The sequence below is a fragment of the Psittacula echo genome (genome assembly GCF_963264785.1).
Source record: "Psittacula echo genome assembly, chromosome: 7".
Classification (NCBI taxonomy): domain Eukaryota; kingdom Metazoa; phylum Chordata; class Aves; order Psittaciformes; family Psittacidae; genus Psittacula; species Psittacula echo.
In genome coordinates, this window is record NC_137740.1 from 7709514 (window position 1) to 7728114 (window position 18601).

Consider the following 18601-nt stretch of genomic DNA (forward strand, 5'->3'; position numbering starts at 1 on the left):
ACACTGTACTGTTGGATTTACTTGTTTGAGGCATCTTGATACTAAATCAGGGCATGGATTTGAACGTGGGGTTTCCGTAACCTGTCCTGCCTGCTGGATTACTGTGAAAGCATCCACAAAACGTTTTGGGCACTGTGTTTTCACAAAAAATACCAGCTCCTGGGTTAATCCTGAGGTCAACCCAAGCCAAGCTTTTTGGTTTCCGTACTTCAGCCGGAGGGGGTTGCTATCACTGTCCTCACTTAGGTCCTTGTTTTCAAGCAGGAATAAAAGTGTTCTCCAACAGCTCTCAAGAAGGGATAGTACTACAAGATAATGATTGCACATAGTTGGAGAACAGGCATGTGGCATAACTCCCTAAGTGCCTAAAGATATTAGTTGTAATCCTCTTACTCAGCCATGTGATACCAACTACTGGGATAAGTCATTAATCACAATATTTTATTTATGTCATAAAGACTTGTTAACTCCAGCAATGTCCTGGGAAAAGTGCTGCTGAGGAATCAAAGAAGAAATAAAAAAGCTATCAAGTTTCATTCTGTATCCACCTGTATAAAATGCAGGCCTTAATACTCGAGGCAGTATGCCAGGATGGAACTGGCAACTTTAATTGTATGGTTAGTATAAATAGCATAGATAACTCTTTTGTATTTGATTGTATTACTACTCGCATCCGGGCCCCTGAAAAAAATAAGAGTAAATTTGAGTGTTGATAAATACCACTTGACTAAGGATAAACGTTATTATTATCTCCTTTAAATAGTAGAGACAAAACAGATGAAACCATTGATTAGAGCAGGGGTGATTTGGTATCAGAAGCAAAGTATCGGAGAGGGAAATCCTTCTTCACCACGTATATGTGAAAAGTATCAATTTTCCTTTTAGTGCAGTGAATTTAATATTTATCTGCTTTGATTTTGAAAGCAAATTTCTACCATTTTGGAAGAGAACTACTCTACTGCCTTCCCTGTGCTTTGAATTTGAACCTTGGGAAGGGTTTTATTTTAATAAATACGAGATGAAGTGTGTTTCTCTGCAGCCTCTGAGGCTGATGAGTAATCAAATGAACAGGAGCACTTCATCAGGCTGGCATTGTATAGTATGTTCATATTTTTTTTCTGCTTTACATTATCATTCTGCTGAAAGCATCATGATCTAGAAGGCCAGGACAGAGCTGTTCTGACTCCACTGGATTCTTGAAAGAAAAAGATCATGAAGTGGCTCAGTATTAGAAACAAACACCTGAAGTATACCTATTGAGAATAGGTGTGCTGAGGGACGAGATGCTGTTGAAAGGATATCCCTGTGTGACTGCAAGTATTTTTGAATATTTCCTGCTATATAAATGGGGATCTACCTGATCCATTCAAAAATGATCGAAATGGCAATTGTTGTTCCTCAGCAGTATTTGTCTAAGTCATGTTATTTGTCAGGAGTGGATTAGCAAGCTCTACAGAGAGTTTCTGAGGCAGGAATTCAGCTGAACTTGCCCTTCAACATATTCCCCAAGTTGTCTTTATTGGACCTCTACACCTGCAGGTATTTTGATTCATTGGCAGAGGATTATACTAAACATAGGTACTGTCTGAATGCTGTAAATGTGTGCAATATATAAACCCTTCTTCCTGCCAGAGGAAGGAAGACAGCATCTTCCTGCCTGTAGGAGTTAGTTGTTTTTCTTGCACTAATGCCAGAGTTTTTGGCTTTCTGCAGAAGAGGCACCATCTGAAATCCCACAGGATAATATTTCAGTTGGATGGATTGGGGTGGAAGGTTGGCGGAAGGGGAGCAGAGGAAAAAGCTGTAACGTTTGACACGGATTGGAATGCTTCTGGTGGGAAGAGCTGTTTGAAGAAGATTCTATTATGGCCATGGTTATAGTATTGTGTTACTTATCTCCTTCAGTCTGTCCTGGGTAAACATCCCAAATTAGAAGAAGAATATCTGGATTTCTGTCACATGTTCTCGTATTGATTAGATACTCCATTAAAAAACCAAACCCCACATAATTCTGTTGTCCCTGAATGGCTTAGCCATGTGGTTAATTCCTCTGCTTTTGTATATTGAATACCTATTCTCTGCTCAGAACTGGAATATTTTAGCACAGTTATTGAAACTGGAGCTGTAGACATGATTTCCTGTACAAATCTTGATCTTGATTATTTTGCATGTCGTTTGTGTTTGATTTCTAGTTTATTTAAACCTTGTTCCCATGAGGCTGATACATTTCTGGAATTGGATTTTTGTTTCTTTTTAAAAAGTAATAATATAATCAAATCAGCTGTGCTTTGCATCTTGTGTTTTCTTTCAGAACTAAAGAGAGTATGTATCATGCACTGACTTATGCCACCATATTGGAAATGCAAGCAATGATGACATTTGATCCTCAGGACATACTGAATGCAGGAAACACAATGAAGGAAGCTCAAGCTACTTGCCAAAAGTAAGTATGGAGCAATTCAGTCAATAAATGTGCCCTTCATGGGAAAGTTTTGGAAGAGATACAGGTGAAAAAAGGACATATGACCTATAGAAATCGTAGGAAAACTGAAATTGGAAGGGACATCAGGAGTTCCTCTAGTCTAGCTGCCTGTTCAAAGGAGGGTCAGTTATGAGGCCACACCACATAACTTTGGCTTTTCAGCTGTATGGTCTTGCAAACTTCAGTTTACTGCAATATTTCTTGTCAATTAGGTTTTTGTTCTATCAGGAGCCCTGATTCTCCAGTGTCTGGAAGTTATTCACCATTTACAGGCACTGCAAAGTCTTCCCATTTGGCAATAGTGGTACTGTAGCTACCTGTCTGTGAGTCAGCTGTGCTCTCACTTCTGTACACACATGCACACATACAAAAGAAATCCAAAAGCCCCATTGTCCCCTTCCTTCATTGAGACAGATTTCCACATATGAAGGGTGAAAGACAGATCCCAGGACCATGTTGGCTATGCTCTGTGTGGTATGTGATGAAGTTTGTGTATATGGTAAGATGGCAGAGGGTTGGTGAGCACTAGAGGTATGTTAGTGACTCTGTGGGTGGCCAGCTGAAAGATACAGTATTCTGTTGTTGATGCTTTGCGTTCACAATGACCAAATAGACTTTTCTGCAGATTTAGGAAGAAATCTACAGTAGCTGATTCTATCAACAACCTTGTGCATAGACAAAGCCTTGAACACTTCACTGAAGGTAACATTATCTCTAATGTGTTACTCTTTTTACTTTTTACTCCTTTCCCCCCTCCACCTCTTCTCTTTTTCTCCTTTCTTTAATTTGAATTGTGTAATATTGTTCACCCAATGTGATTTTCAGATTGTGAGCTCACTGACAAATGGCTATTTGGCAGTTGCTGTGTCGCCATATCCAAAATTACTAACTGATTTTGTTGATTGCTGCCTTGGCATTTCCAAAAATTGCTGGGTAAAGAACCTAGGAAGAACTAATGACATGCCTACAAAGGTTCTAGATCCAGGAATTCCTGGAAAACGCCAGAGGAATTCCTTGAAAGGTTCTGTAATTCATAGAATCACAGAATAGTTAGGGTTGGAAAGGACCTCAAGATCATCCAGTTCCAACCCCCCTGCCATGGGCAGGGACACCCCACACTAAACCATGCCACCCAAGGCCTCATCCAACCTGGCCTTGAACACTGCCAGGGACGGAGCATTCACAACCTCCCTGGGCAACCCATTCCAGTGCCTCACCACCCTCACAGTAAAGAATTTCTTCCTTATATCCAATCTAAACTTCCCCTGTTTAAGTTTGAACCCGTTATCCCTTGTCCTGTCACTACAGGCCCTAATGAATAGTCCCTTCCCAGCATCCTTGTAGGCCCCCTTCAGATACTGGAAGGCTGCTATGAGGTCTCCATGCAGCCTTCTCTTCTCCAGGCTGAACAGCCCCAACTTTCTCAGCCTGTCTTCATACGGGAGGTGCTCCAGTCCCCTGATCATCCTCGTGGCCTCCTCTGGACTTGTTCCAACAGTTCCATGTTCTTTTTATGTTGAGGACACCAGAACTGCACACAATGCTCCAAGTGAGGTCTCACGAGAGCAGAGTAGAGGGGCAGGATCACCTCCTTCGACCTGCTGGTCACGCTCCTCTTGATGCAGCCCAGGATACAGTTGCTTTCTGGGCTGTGAGCGCACACTGAAGCCGGCTCCTGTTCATTTTCTCATCCACCAACACCCCCAAGTCCTTCTCTGCAGGGCTGCTCTGAATCTCTTCTCTGCCCAACCTGTAGCTGTGCCTGGGATTGCTCCGACCCAGGTGTAGGAGCTTGCAGTTGGCATGGTTAAATTTCATAAGGTTGGCATCAGCCCCCCTCACAAGCGTGTTGAGGTGGGCTAATTGTGTGTTGCTTCTGTTTGGAAAATACTGTTCCGGTAGTCTAGGGCTGAAACACTGCAGCAAATTTGGAAGGGATTTTTCTCAGTTTGAGCTTTGTGATGTTCTTCCTATATTAATGGGCTAAGTGGTTTTTCATGACTTCTTATGTGATTGATTTGTTTTCTTTCCCCCTCCGTGTGACACTAGAGGAAATCCATGCAGAAATTTGCTATGCTGAATGTTTACTTCAGAGAGCAGCACTCACATTCCTCCAGGTATGGATTCCTGCATGGCTCTTTGGGGGGAAAAAACACCATACAGGTTTCTTGAAATGAAGGAAATGGTAGAAGACCATAGTTTGATGTAATGGTGTAAGACTCTTTTAACAGGATTAAATCTGGAATTTATCTGGTGATGAGATGGTAGAATGCTTTTGCTAAACAGTGCCGCCTGTCTTTGAAAGAAGGGGAGCTCTACCTTTTCTTTGAATTTTATCTGTCTAAACAAATGAAGCTTGGCTTGTTTTCTGGTTCAGCATTAGCAGTACTTGGGCTCAAGTTTGCAACCGAAAGTGTTAATCGTAGTTGAAGTAACTGATTTTTCTTCTTGATGTGAGTGGACTTGCTGTATGACAGTGGGATCTCTTCATCTGTGCAGAAGGGACAATAAAAGTCATATTCACAAAGGGCTTCTGCTTGTTGGCTCAAAGATGCTGATAGAGAATGGAATCCAGGTGGTAATTTTGTAGTGTTTGAGAACTGCCAGATGTGCTCTGACTGAGGTTGCTTATGAACCATGTAACCTTTTTCAGTGACCTGTCATGCCCCTCCTCTAGAGACTATTCCTTCGTAGCAAAACCAGTAATCAGAGTAGCTTCTCCTAAAGATTTTTAGGGTGCTGATGATGGGGACTTTATGGTAAGATGCTGGACTTTGAAATGGCCACGGTGTTGCTCCCTATTTCCGTCTTTCTTTGGTTTGAGTAGCCTTTAGCACTGGGGACAGTTTGGGACAGCTATGGAAGCAAGGTTTTTCAGAACTTCTCTGTTGTGTCTGTAAGAAAGGAGTGTTTTAATGCGGTGTCTCTTGGTTTTAAGCACTATTTTCTCAGGTATCTGCTTTTAAAAATGTTTATAGATACATGAGAGATTTAAGAGTAAGAAAATAATTTCTTGTCCTCTTCTGCACAAAGAATGCCTGTCTGTTCGCTTCCTCTTCTGTTCTGTGTTTAATGTTTCATGAACAGGTTTTAAAAATTAAACAGAGGCACTTGGTTCCAACAGCTGTTGAAGTGGGTTAGGTTTGATGCTTAACAAAAATGACCAAATCCAGTTGAAAACACAGAAAAATTAATCTCAGGATTTTTGAAGGGCTGGACTATTCTCTCGTTAGTTATCTCTGTTGTTAGTATAATGAGTATTCTGAATTTAAACATTTGAAAGCCATCTTGTTTCCTCTTTCAATTTTCCATTCAAAGGAAAATATAACTGAATCTTTAATTATGGTTAGGTATGCAGTGCACTCCACACCACCCCTGCAATTGCTAATTGAAAACTGATTTTTGCTTGTGATTGGGATTCACGTGTCTGGGGATGTATCCTCAGGAATTATGTGTTCATTTATGGTGCGTAGTTTCTGTCCTCGACAATCACAATAACATTGCTTAAGGATGACTTTAAAGGACACAGGTCTTGTTGCAGGCTGCAGGAGTAAGCCCCTGCCCTTCAGTTCAGTCCATCAGGCTTCCTATGGTAGTTCATAAAAAGCAAAGTCTGGAAGAAGCTGAGCTGTGACTTTGGTTGGATCGAGTTATCTTCCTTACAGGCAGATGGAAAGCGCTTTGGGGCAGGTTCTGTCTTTTTATTTACATGTCAGTGAGCACAATTGGGCCCTATTTCTTTAACTATAGCAGCAAAACTGCCAAATGTTCATCTAATCTATGCTATTTTCTCCTCAATGCTTCATACAGCCTCTTAAAATACCATCACAAAACCCATCTGCTAAAACACATGTAGTCTTCCTATCCCAAAGTAATAGCAGATATCAAAACAAACCAGAATGACAGGTTATGTTTGATGAGTGAGGTAAGAAACTGCCACCAAAAGTTACAAGACTAAACAGTTCTCTGTTTGGAGTATAGCTGTAAATTAATGGTCCCCCAGACACACTTTGCTGCAAGCTCTCTGTTATAGTTTGTAATGTAACATATTACTATGCTAGTATGGATCTCATAGATATCTGAGTATTCAGACCAGATAGAGCATATCCAGCATAACTCTACTTACTCTGCTTCCTTTTCAGGATGTAAAACCATATTCTTTAGACTCTGGAGGACAGGCTGTTATTTGTGTCTGGTGTTGAGCCAGGAAATGTTCAGATCTTAACTGTGCTGAAGGACAAATGAGAGACAGCTATTTTTTGAAAGCCACAAATTCATGGTACCTTATGTACCATTCATTAGCTTAGTCCCTGCGTCCATTAATCCAGACTCAGATGGTCCAAAGGTTACAGGGGGCTAAATTAGTCACAGAAGGCATCAAAATGAATTGCGTATGTCTGAACAGAATAAATAACATAGAAAGGAAATCCTAGATCCCTGTATTGTTTCTCAGAGACTAGCATGGTCTGTGTCATGATAGTTATGTTTAAGGCTGCTCATATGAAGAAGCCAAAAGCCCTTTATAATGCTTACAGATTCATGTTGCTAATGTGTTCCCATTCTAACAGGATGAGAATATGGTTAGCTTCATTAAAGGAGGCATCAAAGTCCGAAACAGTTACCAAACATACAGGTAAGTCTTAGTGATGATGCGATGAAGTGTACTCTTTCACTATAAAGTGTTGCTGGGAAAATTGTCCAATTCACAAATAATTACTTTATAATGGGCAGCCTTTATAATGGGCCCCATGTCCATAGAATTTCTCAGCCCAAATTCCTCCTTTGCATAACAAAGGGCATTGATATTATGGTTGATTTGTATTGTAAAGATAGTGGACCCTAACCCTGTTAACTCTCAAGCTTTGCCTACTTCAAGTACTGTATACTTGAAATTATGTCAAAAAATGACTGTTCTAAATGATGTAGTGGTGTGTGTCAGCATAGCACAATTTTGAGGTCTCACAGTCATTGGGCATGTGAAATGGCATTTCTTTATAGTTCTAGCTACAGCTTTTTAGAACATTCAAAAGCAGTAGCTGAAGCACAAGTAATTCCATAATAAGTGCATGAAACTAAAACAAAATGAGGAGACAATAAACTGAATTATAAAGGGCTTCAAACAAAGATTAAACAAGTTTACAGGAAATAGGTCTATGGGGGCTAGTTACCACAGTAAAACAGATGCAGTTTCTCTGGGTCATGAAGTCCCTGAGCAGTCAATTCCTAGATGATGTTTTTCCAAACATATGCCATTGAGTGAATTATTTGCTTAGCTGGACTTTTAATCTGGTTAGGTATGACAGTTGTTCTACTCTGAAGGTGCATGGTATTGAAAATGATAAGCAGGGCTGCTTATCTGAGCTCACATCATGCCTATTACTTAGTGTCTACAAGCCAAAACCACGTACTTAAGCAGATTTCTTTTCATCCAGGAAGTTGGAGAGAGGTACTTTCAACATGTGCAAAAGGTTTTGAAGCGCCATAGTAAATCCTAAAAATTACATTAAACTGGGAAGCACACTCAGTTGTGCCTCAGTAAATTAGGACCAGCTCTGGTATATTTAAAAACAAAGTGTTATAAGTTCTTAGGTGGTCTTCTTCAAAAGAATGCTAATAGTAACTTGCTTTGTGCTAAAACATGTATGTTAACGAAGGAGAAGTTTGTATGTGAGGTTGGCAGTTACAATGGTTGGACTGTACCTTTGATGTGGGAAGAAAGAATTGTTTGCAGTATTGGCGAGAGTGTCTGCAACAGGTTACAGTGAAAACACTGGAATATGGAAATGAGACTTTATTTGCTTTGATTGATCAGTGTTGTTTACAACATAGCTTTCATATGAGAAGCCATCTTTCCTTCTGCTGCTGTCCGCAGTTGCTGTTTGATAATCTGCAACAAGAACCATGAAAAGACGGGAGAAATAAAGGTTGCAAGAACACAATTTTTATCAATCTAAAACTCCTTTTCAGGGAGGAAAAGTTACTGTACACTATAAAAAAGATGAAATGAGATAAAACAGTCATTCAGATTAAAACATTTGCTTATTGTCAGTGAATACAGAGCATAAGAAAACTTTCACAGTAATACAGACTTATATGAATAATTTGAAGAAATGAAAGCTAAATATGCATCATATTTCGTTGCACTGTAGGACTTGAAATTTGGACTCAGCCACAAAAAGTCACATCTAGCAGATACAAAAGGGCATCCAATCCGGGTTCTCCAGAAGTATACTGAAAGGGAGAGAGATGGCAGTGTCCATATTTGAAGGCAACTTTAAATGCAGGTCCATTGTAAAGACTGCAGTTACAACAAATAGTACTTTATCTGCTGGCAACAACCAGTAGATAAAAACATGACAGCCTGAACACAAATATGTGGCTGCCATTAAAAAAGGGGTTTTTTCCTTCTCCTAGTAATTAACAAAATAAACTAAAACAATAGTGTGGAAAACACATAGCTAAAGAAAACTTGGAGATGGAACAGGTTCAAATCCAGCTGGATTACACAGGGAAGTAAAGGGACACTACAAAGTTGAGATCTAGGAAAGGTAGAAAAACAAGTGGAAAGTAATTTCCAATATACCTGGCCTTTAAAAAATATTTTACAGTTATGTTTTCCTATATATAATAAAATGTTCTTTTCAATGAACATGAGGGAGAAGGGAATACCTTCAGGGATTAGTTGAAACTCAGATCAAATTTGCTAATTTAAATTTAACCCTCCTGCACTGCCCCATCATCTCTTTTCGTGTTAGTAGAGGTTTATGTTGCTCCCAGCAGCCATTCTTGACATGTTTTCAGGCAGAAATGTGGTTGCGAATTGACTGTATCTGTTTGACAGAAATTACTCTCCAGGACTCCATATTTTTTAATAGGTGGTAATGTGACAGAAATGGTTTGTGGATAGAGCCAACAAAATGTTTGTTCACCTGGGTGAGATGACAGACTGACCTTTTTTGAACTACTGTGTAGTTCAAGGTGATTGGGTTACTTTCTTTCTGAATTATAATCCATCATTTTATTTACTGACAACAGATTCCTGTCCATTTGCAGGGAGCTGGACAGTCTCATACAGTCTCCACATTATGTCAAAGGAGAGAACCATCTTCATTTTGAGGGAGGTGTAAAACTTGGAGTTGGAGCATTTAATCTGGTACGTATCAAGAGTTCTTCTCTTGAAGTCCTGCGGCCTCCTGAAAATGATTCTTAACACCTAAGAAGTTCCACGAACATCAGTGTTACTAATTGTATGGTTATATTCATTATGTGCTCTGACACAGGATCCTCATCTCTGGTCTCAGAATGTCAGACAGTGGTACACTTTAGAAATAGACTGCTACCTGCAGCATGGGCAGCACTGCTCTGTGTGTGCAGACCCACTTGTGCATCCTCATGGGGAGATTATCAACTGAGAAATTATCTCATCTGATATGGGCTTAAGGGCATGTTCTTTGAGAATATAGCTGAGTGCCTGAGCTCAGCTTCCAGTAAAGGTGATCATTAGCTAAGTGACCAATGATTGGGAGGTGCTTAGAGGGGAAGGTATTATAGTCTCATGAGAAGGAACAAGCTGGGATGGGGGCCAGAAGCCTTGCTCAAAAGCAGCAGTTGCCTGTGCTTATTGACTTCCATGTACTGTTTAACTGGCACTTGGGAAGCAACCAGGGTCTTGGCTGTTAGCAGGGCAGTATTTTGGAAACATCCAAGAAGTGCTGGAGTTACTAAGTGCTGTGTAAACGTATTTCTGTGCAAGCAATATTGGACACACAGGTTCCCTATATTAAACAGGTACTTTTGTTGAAGTTGTATGTAAAATATAGCAGGTATGCACATTTAGCCAGAAAATTGTTGCACATAAATATGTTTATAGTAATTTCAGTGTTTGGAGAAGTTGTAGGAGGCAGCTGGTAGCTGAGAGGCAGAAAAGTCCATTACTGCATAACTGTTGCATTTCTTTCCATAGACATTGTCCATGTTTCCCGCACGGATACTGAGATTGCTGGAGTTTGTTGGGTTTTCTGGGAACAAGGTAAATGTGAACTGAGTACTGGTACATTCCTCTCACTCTTAAATTAGAAACTGAGACAGGAGCTTCTCTCTTCTTCCTCATATTAGCTCAGTAGAGGCAAAAATCAAATAATTCTATATGTCAGTTACAAAAACAAGCCAACTAAAGCAAAATACTCTCCTAGAAATGTAAGAGCAGTTCATGTACCAGCAGGGTTCTGAGAATACTTTGCTGAACACTCATCTTATTACTGCAGATGAAAATTGTCCCTCTAATTGAATTTGTGATGTTTTCTTTTGGCCCTGGGATTTCTTGCATGGGTATGAGTGGGCTGATATTTGTGTTGATGAGTCAGCTCCTATTCCAGTCTTTTTAATAACTCACTGAAGCATGACCTACGTTATCATAAATCTAAGCAAAACTCTGCTGTCTGCACACCATAAAAAAAGGAGTATTTTAAACATGTTGATCAAAGTTCATTGATGGTTGTTTGCTTTAACATCCTAAAAAAGGTCTTTTTGCATTTACCATTGGTGAGTCAGGTCTAAAGCCAAAAGCAGAATTGCAATTGCATTTTCAATCATTTCCAGTGGTGATTTTCCAGAGCTTGCAAGAAGCTGTCCCCTGCAGTACAGGCAGGAGTCTGGAAGGTGAAAGAAACAGTGGCAGAGGAGGAGAGGGAAAGTTTGTGGATCATGTGCTGCACCCCATCCAGAAGAAAGGAGTTTAGAATGTGTCTGTAGTTGATCTTTAAATCTGTTCCATTAAATGCTCATGGTGAGCATCAGATTGTGCAAGAGACAAAAGAGCCATGGTTAGTGCCTTTAGCTGTTTACAGTTTATCTGAGAGAGGTGCAGAGCACTGGAAGGCAGCTTGCTTTTGGTGTGGGTCATGTGTTTATCAGAACTGGATTTAAAATTGCGTTGTGATATCTTCCACAATACCAGTCTACCTTGGAGTCAGCAGATTTGCCCCTAGGGACTCTTCTTGTCTCTCAGACATGTCATGTCTGATAGTAAATGAGGACATGCCCAAAGCTTCATTACTCCCAAAGCCATTTGTAGGCACTGTGGACATGATCAACTTAACAGCAATCTGGAGTCTCAAAATAGTAGGTAGGGATAAGATCAAGAAAGTATAAAAGTAGCCTGAGGCCGTGATTGTTCCCTTCCAGTCCAACAGGTGCCAGTTGTGCCTGTCTCTCTGTTTAAGCTTCTTTCCCCTGTATCATTAGTCAAAATATGGGCTTATTTGTATTTAATAGCATAGGACCTGTGTTTGGGCATTTAGGTTCAATGCAGTTTTGCCCAATTTTGTAAGAAGCTTTTTGTGGGCAGAGGTTTGTATTACACACCCTCAGGTACACTGTGCTGGGGAGCCTGGGGGGTAAGTGGGGCACGTGTTCCATCTGGACTTTTTGTGTTTAATGATAGCTAACTTCTGATGTGAGATCAGAAGAGTCCTTGTGCTCCCATGTAAGCACTGAACTGTTCTTACTGACTCCTCTGGCAGGTCTCAGGCTAAATATTTACTCTTGTTCTTATTTTATAGGCAGTTACAAATACAGTGCTGCTAAACTGTAAAGAAGTTTGACATGAGCAATTTGTCAGGGGGTCGATGACAGCATGATTGCAGGGCAGGAAAGCTTTCAGGTAGAACCACTGTCTTTCAAATTGTACTGTTTGATGTGGGAGGACACTTTTCCTAAAGCAGCTGAGCTGAAGAATATTTTGGATATGTCAATTTGTAATACGTGAGTTCCAGTTCCCCACTAAGCATCTTTTTGAATTGCATTTTGGTCTCTTCTCCACATTTTAAATGAAGACTAAATCTAAAATGATACATTCAAATGTGCTGTCTACCAGTTTAATTAGTAGTATCCATCTTCCTTGCGAAGCCTGCAGTAAAATGATCTGGTCATGGGACATGACCTTGCTTTGCTTTCCTTGTCAGGATCCATAATTAAAAGGGAGGGATCTCAAAATATCATTAAAGAGCATTCACTTCAGAAAAGTAGATGGATTTTAGTCAGTGACAGCTGAAATAAGTATGAATCAGTATCAACGTTGTCTGATATAATGAGTTTGAGCATTGTCCTTGTTCATCCTGCATTCACTTTGGGGAATCCCCACTGCTCATATGGGGAGTCCTGAATGACAGAGCGCTGGATGTCTTGGGACAAGGATCAAATCAGCAAGATACCAATGTAACATAGAGTAGTGACAAATTGGGAATGAAGAGATTGTGGGATGTTATGAGCAACTTGCAAAGGAAGGTGAGAGTTAGCGTACTGCATCACATTAATCTCTTAGAAAGTGTCATTGCTCCCTGCTTTGCATTATACCTTAATTTGCTTCAGAGTAACTTACATTTTCTGTGAAAGCAAAACCTAAATGTGTTAATGTCATTTATATATTTTGGAGAAATTACGAGAACTTACTGCCTTGACATCTGTTTTATATTGCAGCAGTATGCCCTGTAATAGACTTTGTTTGGAAGCTCCTTCCTGGTGTTCTGGGATTGCTCATATCACCTGTGGCATAGGTGTGGGTGATATTTATGGGTTATTTATGGTTAGAAGGTGTGTCCTAACAAATATAACATACTCACTTAGTGACTGGCACCGGGGAGTGTAGTTTGCATACAGAATTCCTCCTTAGGCTCAAATAGTAGCTGCCTGTGATTTGTTTCTGAGATCCTCATTTGATCCCCAGCGAGTATTGCATGGGGGTATTGCCCAACTCACGACACCTCTCTTAGCTGATTAGGTTTGCTGGCTAATCTCCTTAGGCTCCCTATGGAGAAAGAGTAGGTGCTCGGAAAGGTGATTCATGCCTGACCTTAGGCTTCTACACTGAATTGTTCCTTGGAGGAGTACCTCTGAGTCCACAGCCGCAGAGGGAGCCTAGGGAGGCTGGCTGGCTGAGCATGGTATCTAAAACATTTTAACCAGCAACACCATCATCTCACTTTTCTGGGGATCTCATCATAACAGAACAAGTTTGCAAAGGGGTTTTTTTTTTGAGGAAAAGCAGCTTTGTTGCAGCCTTTTCTACACACAGATGTGTAGTACTAATAGCAACACCTTCTAGATTTCCTTTTTACAGACTGATTATATTATTTTAATGTAGAAAGTTTTGGGTATTCAAGTGGCGGAGTGAAAAGTGAGCATTCTTTAATACCTGTGCTGGACAAAACAGGATTATGGGCATACCACAGAGTGAACTAACTTGCTCGGTGAGTTTCCCATACCTGTGCAGCTACTCATCTTAAGAATTTAAGGTCAGGTGTGCCAGGTTTGCATCCTTCTTCTGATGAACGGGCAATGTTCTTAATCCGGTTACTGCTTTCCAGGATGAAGTCCCACCCAAGCAGGGTGTGGGTTGCGTTCCTTGTTCATACAGGTGAAAACTTTGTGTTTGCCTGTATTAAAATACATTTTTGAGACTGAAATACATGAGATCAACTCAACAAATTATTAAGTTATTCTCTATGAGTAATAAAAATTGTTTCTGTATCATTCTTAGTGCTATTCACAGATGTGATTAGCATTCTTTTTATGTGGTTTTCTATTATATGGAAGATAATGACTATAAACACTGTAAGGGGTAGTACTGATGTCAGTAAAGGCTCAGTGGAATATCCAGCCTGAAGGTTTTTCACTTCGGAAAAATGTACTTTGGAAATCTACTTTGGGATTTTTTTTACCAAAAGTCATTCCACAGAAAGTTTTGTCTTCTACCTTGCAGAGCTCTAGTGCTGGGTTTTAAAATCCACATATTTGTGGGTTTCATCTGGGCAGTTTAAAGAAGCTGAATACATCCTATTCTATTACTTATCCCTATCAATCAATCTTAGCAGCAGTTGGCTTTATTTTGCTGAGTGCTTGATTTCCATTATGTCTCCGATTTTCAGTAGTGATTTTGCTAGCTTTTAATTTCTTCTGAAGTGACGTGTAAGTCGGTATTATCATTACTTTGCCTTGACTAAATGTTACACTAATTGACCTGCAAATATGTTTGTTAATTACCTTTCCCTGTAATGAATGTAATAAACTGAGATTTACAGAGAACCCCACCAAACAACTGTATGTGTGTGAAAACACTGAACCACACTACTGTGATGGTATGTACGTATGATGAAAATTAGAATAAATGTGAGGTAATGCAACATTCTTCTGTTGTCAAGGACAAACAAAAGATGAAAATCTGTGTTGAGATGATGCTCTGAGTGCTGTTCTGATACCTCCCACAGTGGCTCCAATAGGCATCCCTCAGGGTCCCTATTTATAGTGTAGCTGGTTTGAAAGGATGTCCTTATAGACACATACATCGTGTTCCAGTAACTTTCCATTGCAGTCAGAGTGTAAATTTGAAACAGATTTTTCCCCAGCACACAGGGGATATCTCACTGTGCATATTTACTAGTAAGCAGATCTCATGTTTAATCCATTTGCATATTTATATTACAGAATTGTAGAATAGTTAGGGTTGGAAAGGACCTTAAGATCATCCAGTTCCAACCCCCTGCCATGGGCAGGGACACCCCACACTAAACCATGCCACCCAAGGCCTCATCCAACCTGGCCTTGAACACTGCCAGGGATGGAGCATTCGCAACTTCCTTGGGCAACCCATTCCAGTGCCTCACTACCCTTACAGTAAAGAACTTCTTCTTTATATATATTCTTGCTGTTGATATCATAGAACCAGTTCTAGAATGGGCTGCTGAATGCTGTGGCCTCTGGAGCTTGGATCCTTAAAGCTGGTTATCCATCATGCTCTTGCTGAATATAAATACACTGTATACTTGATTGCTTTAGTTCTTCCCAAAGGGAACAGAATATTCTTTTCATCTTATTTTTGCACTTGTAGTAGTGGGCCAAAAATAATTGCAAAGCTCTTTTTGATCTTGGCATACCTAAAAGCCTCCTTTTGCTCTGTCATCTTTTTGTCCTGCTAGTTGCAGATTTTATTTCTTTTCTTGATATCTGTAACTTGCTTCTGCAGTGAATAACAGCAAACATGGATAGGCTGCACAATGGTGATATGCATTATTTGCCTTGCATTTCAAAACTCCGTGGTTTTTTGTTTCTGGAATGCTGTTTAGCAGCACATGCTGGTGGTGCTAAGTTGTCTCACATTCTCTTGCATTAACCATGTAGTACATCCCAAGTTGCTGCTCTGTCATCAGATGTTTTTCAGGCTAAGCAGTAACTTTGTAGAATACTGTTAGATATGTGTATTTTTGACTTAGATCACTGTGTAAGCAATGTATGTCTGCATTTTGGGATTTTGGTGAGTGAGCAATTTCTAGTTGACATTGCAGAAGTTAAGCTACTAAAACACAGCTTTGGTTCTTGTCCAGTACTTTGTCGTACTCACCTCTGTTTTCACAGGAGCATGGTCTGCTGCAGCTTCAAGAAGGAGCATCCTCGTACAGCTTTAGGTCGGTGCTGTGTACCATGCTGTTGCTTTGCTATCATACTTTCATGACCTTTGTGTTAGGTAAGATTGTTTATAATAACTCTTGGTTTTGGTTAGTTCTTGTGGGACGCAGAGGGGAAAAAAGTGATTCCATCACCTCTTGGTGGTGAATTGTTCATGACCAGATTAAATATAATTCATTTATGGGTAATTTTACAATAGTGATTATTATATATTCACAATATATAACTCACAGTATATATTATAATTCATGATATATATTATAATTCACAATAGCGAATTGAAGAGAGTGTCTTAATCTTCAAGATTGAGGTTTGTTTGACACATAAGAGGGGAGACAATGCGGGTAGCAAAAGAAGCTGAGAAGATTAAATCTGTCTTCAGTGCTCAGGTGCTTTACTGGGGAGGTTAAAATAATGGTTGTAAGTGATAACTTCCCAAATACTTTCTTCATGTTTATGTTGTCCCTAACTTTTCTGGGAGGTGATAGCTTTCCACTGAAACGTATCTCCCTGTTACCTCCTGCTAAAGCATTCTGCAAAATGTGTTTGTCTACACAGAAGTGAGTTTTCAAGTCATTAAGCACAATGTTGTTCAGGTCTTTCTGTTTGTTGGCTTCTGTGCAACACCAACCTGTATTTATGCCTTACTTATTGAGAAAGGACTCACATGTTGGCTAGATGAGGATGGCTAATCAGTACCTTGCATTCTTGTTTTGTTGTTGTTTTCCTTATTATTTTCTATCACTTGCATTTTTATGCATTCTAGGGACAGGAAAAGGAAACGTAGAGGAGGCAGAAAGACTACTTAAGCCTTACTTGGCACGCTATCCAAAGGTAAAATGAATCATTATTTAATTTGGTGTGACTGTTCAATGTTTTTTTGCCAAACAGCAAAGATCTAGACTGTGTGGTCAGATTGAAAACTGTTGTAGAATACTTGTATTTTTATTATTATTTATTACAGGGAGCCATATTCCTGTTTTTTGCAGGCAGGATAGAAACGCTAAAGGGTAATATTGATGCGGTAAGTAATCCTTTTGCTCTTGGGAAAGTAAGTTTCAAAAGCTTTAGAAAAACTCCTCCAGGAACAATGTTTCCTTTTTGGCCAATGCTTCCTGTGGCTTTTGCCTATGGGTAGTTTATAGACTATGAATTACAGCTATTTTGACTACCTTGTTTGACCATCTGGTTTTGCTACCCTTCTCAGTTTCAAGTGATAATCTAGTCCACCAGCATTAATGGCACAGTTTTCTCACTGTCTTTCCTATTCTGAATCGAGTTGTGCCATTAATAACATCCAGTGCTAGTCATTTGTCTTCAGTCTGATTTGGAGAGTCATACAAGACTTGAAAGAATTAAGGAGATGAAGAAGGCATGTCCAGAAAATTCTGAGAGTATCAGCTGGTACGCAGTGTGGTAGCTCCCTTGAAATCTTTGGAGCTGCAGCAATAAATGTCAGCTTAGAATCTGTCCTCTGGCTTTAGTTTCCTAATTTCCCTGGACACGAGCATTCATTTTGCCTGTGCTTTAAACTTAATACAACTTCCAGGAAAGGGGAGCTTTGTGCCAGGGATAGACTTGCTAACACCAGAATGGCTGTAGATGCACAACATCTTGTGTGAACCCAACAGATGTGATTTTGGGGAATACTGAACTTTTACTAATTTGGAAGTTGCAAGAGCCAAGCTGGCAAATCATGGTGCCCCAATGTCTATTACATCTTTGGTGTATGTGCATTTACACATGATTAAGGCAGTGTTTGGAAATCTCTGTGTTCAGGCAGTTAACAGGTATGAAGAATGTTGTGAGGCTCAGCAATACTGGAAGCAGTTTCATCACATGTGTTACTGGGAGCTCATGTGGTGCTTCACCTACAAGCGCCAGTGGAAGATGGCTTTCTTCTATGCAGACCTGCTGAGCAAAGAAAACACTTGGTCAAAGGTAAGTTACGCAAAACAGGAGAATGGAAGGCCCTGTGGTATCTATTAACTTTCAATCAGATTGAATTGACTTTTTGTAGCTTTGAAGCTTTTATAGCCTTGAAGGTAAAGATTGTAAAACAAAACCTGATCTGCTGTGGCTTTACTGAACAATGTGAATTGCAACCATTCAAATCTGACCACATTGTGGGCAAACAGAAATCTTTTGGGTGTGACTTGAAGAACAGCTTGTTAAAGATGTTCTGCTGTGTACTGACTGTGTCATCAACACATTGCAATTAGTGGCACAAGTTGCCTTTCTTTCACTACATTATGGAAATAAGCTCTTTTGATGGTGAGCAAGATGGTGCCTCCAAGATAATAAATGTAATAAGAAGAGGCGCCTTGCCCTGTGTGTCTGAAAGAGAGAAGCTCTTCCATCCAGAACCTTCCATCCTCCTTTTGTCTTCCCCTGAGCGCCAGGGAAATCTGTCTGAAGGGATTAAGTCTGGCTGGGGGTGTAGGTGGTTGATTGGCTGTTTGTTTCTTCTTAACGTGATCAGACTATGTGTGTAGGGAGGGTATCTCTACTTTTCTACTATGCATTGTATGTATTGGTCAAGTGGAAACAAAGCCAGCATAAGATCCAAGTAGACAGGTGAGAGCAACTCTCAGTACTCCCACTTGGGTGAAAACTGCAGTATGGACTCCCTGTGCCCCCGGGGACTCCAAAAGCACATTC

The 18601-nt window shown here is 40.1% G+C and overlaps 1 protein-coding gene across 1 annotated transcript in view; it reads left to right on the plus strand.

Annotated features, from left to right (window-relative positions):
• The window catches only part of TTC39A (tetratricopeptide repeat domain 39A), a gene marked incomplete at its 3' end in the record, with an annotated part of 33569 nt that overhangs the window by 3690 nt on the left and 11278 nt on the right, over positions 1-18601 (plus strand). Inside the window, exons 2-11 of the mRNA XM_080622603.1 lie at positions 2312-2443; positions 3108-3184; positions 4532-4599; positions 7051-7115; positions 9536-9635; positions 10446-10511; positions 15890-15998; positions 16707-16774; positions 16905-16964; positions 17720-17881. Coding sequence (XP_080478729.1) covers positions 2312-2443; positions 3108-3184; positions 4532-4599; positions 7051-7115; positions 9536-9635; positions 10446-10511; positions 15890-15998; positions 16707-16774; positions 16905-16964; positions 17720-17881 — 907 coding nt within the window. The remainder of the gene's footprint in view (positions 1-2311; positions 2444-3107; positions 3185-4531; positions 4600-7050; positions 7116-9535; positions 9636-10445; positions 10512-15889; positions 15999-16706; positions 16775-16904; positions 16965-17719; positions 17882-18601) is intronic.